Source organism: Dendrobium catenatum, unplaced genomic scaffold, assembly GCF_001605985.2.
Source record: "Dendrobium catenatum unplaced genomic scaffold, ASM160598v2 fragScaff_scaffold_127, whole genome shotgun sequence".
Classification (NCBI taxonomy): domain Eukaryota; kingdom Viridiplantae; phylum Streptophyta; class Magnoliopsida; order Asparagales; family Orchidaceae; genus Dendrobium; species Dendrobium catenatum.
In genome coordinates this window covers 7144-17085 of record NW_021318589.1, presented here as the reverse complement: position 1 = coordinate 17085, position 9942 = coordinate 7144, and the positions used below count along the sequence as shown (strand labels likewise).

At 36.5% G+C, this 9942-nt stretch overlaps 1 protein-coding gene across 2 annotated transcripts; it reads right to left on the bottom strand.

Moving 5' to 3' along the window:
- Positions 1-4303: 4303 nt before the first annotated feature.
- Positions 4304-8524, bottom strand: LOC110105692 (ATP-dependent DNA helicase Q-like 4A; the record flags this gene model as incomplete). 2 transcript variants are annotated; one of them, XM_020835290.2, is given in 15 exon segments in its annotated part: positions 4304-5020; positions 5091-5168; positions 5244-5338; positions 5427-5559; positions 6173-6228; positions 6336-6497; positions 6586-6666; positions 6770-6928; positions 7023-7151; positions 7284-7352; positions 7446-7516; positions 7592-7715; positions 7977-8112; positions 8175-8326; positions 8404-8524. In XM_020835290.2, coding segments are annotated over 15 exon segments (1867 nt in total), but the record flags the coding sequence as incomplete, so codon positions are not given.
- Between the last annotated feature and the right edge of the window lie 1418 nt (positions 8525-9942).

Below are 9942 nucleotides of genomic sequence, written 5' to 3'. Positions count from 1 at the left end.
AAATAGATAGAGGTGAGCTTCTCACTCTACAATTCTTTCATTCTTCTAATTCTTTGTTTTCTTTTCGCTCAATATCTGCATATTAAACTAGAAGATGAGTACTTCATGAAAATGAACAACAAAACAGAGATGGAGAAGCATCTTTGAGAGCAGCAAAGAATTTGTCATTGTCAGGTAACTTGCTGGATTTGAAAATATAATAATGAGAATAATATATGGAGCACTGTAAAGAATTTCAAGAGCCACTCATAGGGTATGTTGCCATCAAAATCATATGATTATGTTATAAAGAGTAGAAAACTCTCAGGAGCTAGATAATTGACCTCTATTCTAGTGGCTGATGAGACTTACTACCCAAACAATGAATCAACCTCGACTCTTTATCAAAAAAGAAAGGCTAATTAGCAAGACAAAATTATTGCTGACAAATGCTTTCTTAAGTGATATTTTTTTAGGCTAAAAAGCATAATTCAAGATTACTTGAGATTGTATAAGGCAAAGATGGATCCAATTGATATTTCACATATTTTGAGTCGATCGTCTCATCTATCAACAACTATGATGGTTCCACTTTCTATGATTATTTCATTCACCAAGTTCATAAGGATGCAAAAAGGCCACTGAAGAATTCGCGAGTCTTCTTCTAATTGATCCAAGAACCAAGTGAGTTGTTAATGTCACGCCCCAGAATCTAATTTGAAAGAATTATTCTTTTATATTTTAATTTACACAATCAGAGCAACATAATTTTATTTATCAATATAAAAACAACGAAAATAAAATTATCGATCAAAACATCAATATATACATCTATATTCATTTTCTAAAAATCATGCACATTACTTATAATCTATATAATCATAATATATCTATCATATTCTGAGTATAAAATAATAGCTACTAACTAAAAGAAACAATCTATATTAAACCTGAAGAATCCTGATCAGTCTCACACTCTTGATCATTTGTCCTAAAATTAAAATATTTAAACCACGTAAAATAAGCTAAAAAAACCTAGCAGGACACCAAAACTTATAATTGAATTCAAAACACAAAAAAGGAGTAATGTGTGTGTCAGCGGTCAAATTATAGCAGTAACATTCATATTATAATTGAATCAGTGCATAAAGAATAAAACTCACATGTAATAGCAATAAAGTCCATAAAACATCAAAATAATATTATATGAAAGCGAGTAAAGTAATAAAGTAAGGAAACTAAAAAACTAGTATGGATATTGAATCAATAATGTAGTACAGGGGTGCAAACAAGCCGAGTCGAGCTCGACTCATAAGCTAAATATTGAGCTGAAATTAGATCTTAAACTCGAATCGAGCTCAAAAGACGAGCTCGGCTCATGCCACTGAAAATAGCTCATCGAGCAGCTCGATTACTCTCTTCGAGCTACGATTTCACTACTGCAGTTCGCCCTCGATTCTGCCCCACGACTCCACCTGTTGCGTCAAAGCCCGTGTCCAAGGATACCCCATAATTTCGCCATCCAAGCACGCCTGCCCCCCTATATCATCGCCTGATCCTGTATTCCAGCCCTCCTTTTGCGAATGAACCCTCCTTTCACGTAGTGATCTCGCCTTGTGCAGTTCCACCATTCGGATTCCACTCAAGCCAGTCAACAAGTTATCGAGCAGAGCTTAATCTAGATCGAACTCAAGCTTGATATGTCAACTAGCTCAAATCTTGAGGGAGAAGAACTTCCTCCCGTTGTGCTAATGCTGACTGCCTAATCTCTCACAGGAGCTGAAGGATCTTGTTTTGAGATTCTTCCATCTTTCGGATTCTCTCTTCTAAGGAATGTCCAAAGGTTCCTTCTCCAGCAGTATTTTGCCCCCCATGGTAAAAAGAGGCAGACATCAGGCGTCTATGATTCATAGACTGGTTTCTAGATTGATTAGAGTTGGAGCGAGAAGCCCTAATGATGTGACTGCAATGCCTGTTGATCATTGAAATATACTTAAAATTGTGGTATATTGTTTCCCACCGATTGCGCCAAACTATTGCAAAATAGAATGTACGTGGCAATAAAATTAGAAAATGTTCGTCTCGGCATTGTACAGATATCTAGCACACAAATATGAGAGAAATAGAAACACCATGATATTTCGAAAACCCTGGAAAGGGAAAAAACCACGGGGCCATGCCCAGTTGAAATAATTTCACTAGTGTTTGTTTGAAGTACAAGAGGCTGATTCATCCTTAAAATTTAGGACAATCAGTTTACAATGCTTCACTTCCGGATTGAGATCCAATTACAATGTCGAGCAGAGTTACGGTGTCACTTGGAGATTGAGCAGAATTCTGGCTTTGGGCAGAACTATAGCGTCGCTTGGGCGTCAGGCAGAACTCTAGCGTCATTCAGAAGTCGGGTAGAATTCTGGCGTCGGGCAGAACTCTGGCGTCGCTTGGGCGTCAGAAAGAACTCCGGCGTCGTTCGAAAGTCAAGTAGAAGTCTAACGTCGGGCAGAACTCTGGCGTCGCTTGGGCGTCAGGCAGAACTCCAGCGTCGTTTGGAAGTCCAGCAAAATTTCTTCAGCGGGCAAAACTCTGTCGATGGTCGAGGAGTTATTCCCTCCTATCCTTCTCTTCTTCTTTCTTGGGTCCCCTCTCATGAGAAATGAGGGGTCTATTTATAGATATTATGGAGTGGCACAGCTTGTAAATAGGTGTGAGATCAGGGGTAAATAGGGAGTGTTCGAATGGACGACCGATATTAAATCCCTTGATAGTGCACCGTTCGTTAGACATTTGAAAGTCTTGATGATGTAGGAATTTGACGATATTAGGCTCGTTGGATTCGTCTCGTCGAGCCGCTCGATTCGATTATAAGAATGTCATATTTGGAAACCGTTTGGTAACTCAAATTATGGTTTGAATTTTCCAACAGCGCTTCGAGTGCTTGATTTGGACTCATTTGGGCTCGGATTGAGTCGAATTTGGTGTCGTTGAGTTCGTATTTCCGAGACGCTCAGTTTGACTATAAGTTCACTGAAATCAGAGTTCAAGTGATCCCGAATTTAATTTTTGAAGTTTCAGGCTTGATTTTGCCTTGAGATTAGTGCCCGATCAAGATATTTTTTGAGGATATATCAACACTGATTTTCAATCATATAACTATTACTGTTATGAATTGTCTAACAACATACTACTAATTCTTTAACATGCTTTGTATGATAGGATTTTAGTGACATGTTGTGCTATTTAACTCATTGTATGTAATTTAAATGATTTTAAATAAAGGAAGAGAGAGGTTCATAAGCGTGAGACTAATAAGGATTCATCATATTCCATTCCTTTTTTATTTTAGTTATCCTATTGTACACATGAATGAAAAAATATTTTGTGATATTATAATTCACGAGTATTGTTATGATTTTGATTAATATAATCTATTTTTATTGATATATGATCTTGCTATTGATAAATCAAATTAAATAGGTCTAATTATTATTTAATAAAAAATAAAAGAAAAAATTCTTCCAAATTAGATTATAAGACGTGACAAAAAACAAATCACTATTCATGTTTGCTCGAGTAGAGGAAAAGGTAAGGAGACAAATCAATATTGTTGCCTTTCAGTGGAAGGAAGAGGGGAAAAAACTTCTTTGTGGATGACTGTGAGCAAAAAACTGACTGAAACTAGTAACCCCTAATTTTATTCCTCTCTAAATTGAAAGCAAATGTGGAGAAAACGTGACATAGCACTAGATGCCGCATGCAAAGATCCTTCACCTTCACCTTAATAATTGGAGTCAGCCAATTATATCATCTATCACATAAACAATGAAATGATAAAGATTTAGGCTTCATTTGGAACAGCTTTTGTACTGCTTTTGAAACAACTTTCTAGTACAAAATTTTCAAATTATAAAAATTTTTATACTTAAAAGTTATTTTAAAAAACAAGAAGAAAATAATTTCAAACAAAGACTTAATCTATTTGGTTACTGACCCACTCCTTTGCAACATCTTTCAATTAGGATTTGCTTACATTTGGCGGTCATACAAACTTCCTTTCATTTTGTAGAAAACTGTCATATTTTATTGAAAGATTAGCATCTTAAAAGTAGCTTGCAGGCCTCAGAAAAAATCAAAATATCATTTCAAAACATATTAAATAGCACAAATGACGAAATATGCCATGAATAAATTTAACGCCTAAGTAGTTCGTGAACTTAGCGGCTTTAACAGGTTCTACTAAAGAATCCACAACTTATTTTGTAGTGGATCTTACTTATCAGAGCAACAAAAATTATATGTAATAATAATAAAAGAAGTAATTTTGATGAGGAGCTTGAAAAGCCGTTGTCTGGTCAGGCTTTTGTTTTTAATCAAACCTGGGCCTTATCGTATAGTTAATAGTTATCTTTAACATCACTTACAACGACGCATTGGCAATGACAAGCTTGAATGTAAAACAAAATACGCACAAGTTGCTATGAACGGCTATTACCAACAGCATATAAGACAAAATAATTAAATTTACTTTCACCTCCCATATACAAACCTAGCGAGGCAGATCCTGACAAGAATGGAAGCTTCCAAACCCAGCCCATCAGAAGAAGCAGAACTGCTTGAAGGGCTACTCATGAATAAACATATCGAATACTTACAGTCCCCTTATTTGCCTGATTTGAAACACAAGGCAAGCCTCTCCCAGAAGGCACATCTTTGTTGTTTGCAATAGATCGCCCATTCTGCGTATCATAATTCAGATCCATCCAATTCCAGATCGATAAAACGATCATTGTAGCTTGAAATGTTCAGATTTTCCAGCGTGCATTTTCCACCATTTATAACCTTCACTGCTCTCTTCTTGGATTGAATAGTGCTTTCGTCGAAGTCATCGTCATTTGCTACAGGTTCTATGCAAGTGGAGCCTCTTCTTCTCTTGGTAGCATCATTGTCGCTGCTACTGCTGCTGTTCTTGCTTCCTCTATGTTGCTCTCTGATTATGGATTCTATGGTTTCCAACACGCGATCTCCATATTTCAGCAACTTTGCCCTAGTTAGATTTTACCCTTGATGAGCATAGATCGAATTTTATGCATGGCTATAAGACAAAAAAGACTTACTTGCCAATGCCGTTGATCTCGAGAAGTTCTTCCTTGGTTCTTGGTATTCTTTTGCTGATTTGCTGCAGAGTAGCGTTTCTAAGAAAACAAGAGGTCAGGCAAGTTATTGCTGATCACAACAGTACATGGAGGAAGATGTTTAACAAGACAAACCCAAAAATGTGGTAAGCCATGACCCCTTCCCCTGCTTCTTTTACAAGTAAAGTTCTGAGCATACGCAAAGCAGCATAAAGTTTGGCTGATAAATTCTGTCAAAACACAAAATAATTTGCTATGAGAAACAAGAACTTAAAGATTTCCCAAAATGAACTAGTTAACTAATTGAATGGGAGCAACATTTAGCAAGTCAGCTTCATTTTGTGCTTCAACAGAAATGTTCTGTTGAGAACGCAAAGCTTCTGTAAATGATGAAGCCTTTGCAAGTGGCACTTCAGATTTGCTCTTCCATGCCTTTGCAGATGAAGGGAACCTGCAGAGAAAAATTGCTTCAGATCAGCAATTCAATCAACAGAACAATAATCATAGCAATTTTACAGATCTAGTACATTAAAAAAAGTCATAGATGTGGGATAAACTCTAGACCTCTCTAATTTTGCGTTTGGAATGAGGGAATATGTCACCTCAAACATTCAATCGTATAATTAGTGAACCAAATGCAACTAGAAGGGAAAAGGTTTGAAGAAGGAAAGGAGGTGAAATTTTAGTCTTAATAGCAAACCACAACAAAATAATTTGCAGACATGCAAGGAAAGCAATAATCATAATGTTCCCAGTAGTCCATTTAAAAAAAAAATTATAAGTCTACATCAACCCATTTCCAATGTCTCTCCCTCTGCTATCTAGTATAGTTAGCAACATGGCATAAACACTATTAACTCAACAGAATAAGCCATCACTACAGGTACAGAAATGGCCATAAACTCAGCAGCAGGCTCAGCCTGTATGCAAGCATAACTGAATGTGCGTCAATTAACGATATTGAGATAGCTTATCTAATCACTAAAAGTCGATCCTGGATCACAGGAGAAAGATTTTAAATATGATATGGTGGAAATAAAGAAAGCGTAATGTGAAAATTGAACCTCAGTGTGAGTATTTGTTCACCAGAGTAAAGTCTGCATGCTTTAGACTCATTCACCTACACAAAAATAATAATTGAATGCAAAGGCATTCTATGGTGCTAAAAGAATGTGGTGAAGCGAGAACTTTGAAACATTTTACAAAAGTGAAAAGCATGTTGCATACCCTCAAGACAGAAGATATGGATCCATAGGCATCACTTTTCTTGACTTCCTCCACAAGAATGTCCTCAATCACTAAATGGCGAATTATTCTGGATGCTTCGCCTTTCGGCAGGTGTTTACCAGCTCCATGAAGTCTCAAAGTGTCATGTTTGTATTTCTTGATCTAGAAGATGCCTAGGCAGTTAGATCCACCATTAACGCAGAATATAGATCAGTAGTTATATGAAATTAAATTAGTGTTTCCAACATACATTTAGGCTCATTGAGCCCCTGTATACTTCAAGAATATGAGACATCGAAAACTGCTGAACTGTTTCTTTAATGAGGTCCACCTGCACCAAAATAACTAAGCATGTGCTTAAGAAAGCAAAAGAGTTCAGACATGGAAGTATTAGCGAAGTTATAAAGCAAAGATTGGTAATAAAAATGTCGAACCAGTTGCCTAGCAATATCAGTGACATCTCTCTCAATGGAATTCAACATTTTGGAACAACTATCGCATGTCTTCTGGCAGTCTGAAGGATTGAACTTTTCACCAAAATGAATTAATTGCAATAAGCGCCTACAATCTGAATCATTTTCACAATAATTAACCTGTTATTCATGAATAGTAAACAGAAGTTAATGATTATTTATTACTCTTAAAATCATGGACAGAAAAGAAAAAGTAGCCACCCAAGTTACCTACCATGCGCAACAAATTCTCAATATTTGTTTCCAATACTCTATCAGTGCTAGCCGGAAGATTTCGCCTAGACCCAGCAGCAAAGGGACTTTGGTCTATGACTCCTTGAGTAAGCATGTGTTTTACTCTAATCTTCATTGATAAATAATGAATAAAGAGCTAGAATGGATATAAAAATAAGACAAACGTACAATTGCGAAATGAAAGAGGTCCCAGGCATTGCAAGGTCGTTCCAAAAGAAAAGATGGATTATTTGTTACTTACATAGTCACTATAATTATAATACAAAACACAGGATGAGCGAAGGCCATCCCTGCCAGCACGCCCACACTCCTAAGAAGCACAAACTATGATTAGCATCAATATCGCAAACAAATAATCTGTATTTGACAGCAGAAAATAATGTAAAGTACACCAAAAACTCACCTGATGATAACCTTCTATAGATTTAGGTAGAGAATGATGAATCACGAACCTAACATCAGGTTTGTTAATACCTGAAAAAAAAAATGCTAGATATCATATCATGCCCGATTGACCAGTTGACAGATCATAAATGAAAGAAGGAATACCCATGCCAAAGGCTACAGTGGCACATATTATGTTTATTTCATCTTTACTCCATTGCTTTTGAACAAAGGCTCTCTGTTGGGGATCCATACTACCATGATAGAAAGATGCTTTGTGTCCGCATTCCTATAAAAAGACCAAAATGTTAGATCAACTCAGTTCTCCTAATACTTATTCATATGAGATTTTAAGGCCAATAACAATCATAGGGCAAAAAACATCATATATGATATATCCCATATTACTACGTAGATAATACCTACAGAAAATAAACCACTAGCCAATCCCATCCAGAAAATGAATAGAGCCGAGATCAGAATCATAATAAAAAATAATAATTAGTGTGTTTCTAATTTTCTGAGAAATCTTATGCTTAAGAAAGAAAACCTGCAACTTTTCAGCCACTTTCTCACAATCCATTCTTGACAAGCAGTAAATGATTCCGCATTCATCAAAATGATTGTCCTTGATAAATTTATCAATATCATCCAAACATTTCTTGGTCTTGGGGACCACAGAATACCTGAAAAATTTACAGAAAATATTGATACAGGGAAAATTTTGAAGCAACCCATCGTCACTCACCATAGGTTTGAGCGATTGAAACTCTGTCTGAAAACAATGCAGTTTGCGAGGCCTAGAGCCTGCACGACATCTTCCTTTACACTTGCTGTTGCAGTAGCTGTTAAAGCTAGCACTGGTGTATTAGGATACTTCTGCTTCAAAATTCCAAGTCCCTGATACAGTTCAAATTCAAATCAATGATTATATCTTCAACAATTCTCAATTTTAAAAAAAATGTAATTGTTCATACCTGATAATCTGGTCTAAAATCATGTCCCCACTGGCTTATACAATGCGCTTCATCAATAACAATCCTAGAAAGTAATCCCCGGGAATATAAAGCATCAAAATTTCTCAACAAAGCATCACTTCTGCATAAAATGATTAATAGTCAAGAAACATGACTGAAAAAACACAAGTTAAAAAAGGTGCTTCAAAATTTAGTGATGCTGAGGTTGATATATCATTTGAATTCATATTTCTGTTTACAAGATTATTGCCACAGTCGAATTTAAAGTTGATAACAATTAAAGGTGATCTGGTACGAAGGACAAAGATGAAAGAAAGCAAGTACGAAAATTTCTGCTGTAATCAATCAGGTCAAAGTTGACTCAAGGGGTGCCACTATATTTTAAAGCTGAAGGTCAATTATATTGAGTTAAAAGCTCGGAATTCATGCAGGAGTTCAATTACAAATTTCGGGAGGATGAATTTGGTTATATGATTTATCTTGATTGTGCAGCAGTTTGAGTTTATGAAATGATCTCAAGCGTCCAACAGACTCCACTGTGCCATTCACATGCAGACAAACACTTCCTTCTATATATGTGCTTTCATCAGATGAAGCGCATCATTTCCATCTTGCTAATCGTATTGAACTGAGATCAACATGTTTGCTCAAGAAAAATAGCATTTCGGCAGGAATACGGCTTTGCAAACTTAGAATTTCATTCTCCTTAACGCGGAATATAGTTTAATAAACTAGATTTTCTCCGAAGATTGTATCAGGATTGATTTAGATCTGGGTCCTTACTACCTAAGAGCACAAGCCCTCATAGTTAATTATCCCTCTTATTGCGTAAGAGAAAACTCTCAATTAAGGAACAATCACTCTAGCGTAGCTTAGGAAGCTTAAGTTTTATTCTCATTTGTTGGGGGATGGCGATAGACCCAATAAAGATTCTATGGTTCCGTCATCCCAAGAATATTGTACATCTCGATCTACCAATGCTAACAAATCATCGGTTGTAGTGTCCAGTGAATCTAATTAGCAACCATAGATTGCATTCTCTGAGGGATCCCGAGTAGACTGAGGTGGTTAGAGGTTTGTTTTTATTTGTTTATTCAAGTTTGGGGTTTATGAATCCTTTTAGGAGTTGCCCAGGGTTGGATTTAGTTTGGAGCTTACAGTTTCATTTGAAAGTTGCCCGGTGATTTGATTTAAGATGGGGCTTACGGGCTCCACTTGGGAGTTTCCGATGTGTTTGATTTAATCCGGGGCTTACCACTTCACTTAGGAGTTGCTCGTTTGCTTAATTTGGTTCGGGGCTTACGGTTCTACTTAGGAGTTGCCCATTTGTTAAATTTGGTTTAGAGCCTACAACTCTACTTAAGAGTTGCTCATATGTTTGATTTGGTTCAAGGCAAGGCTACAACTCCACTAGGAAGCCGATGTATTGGTTGGGATACGAATCCATTATACGTTCCTATTTTAATTTAGGCGCGGATACAGCCCATAGAAGTTGCCATAGGTGCTTACTGTGTTGGCAGCAGATACTTAACTGCATCT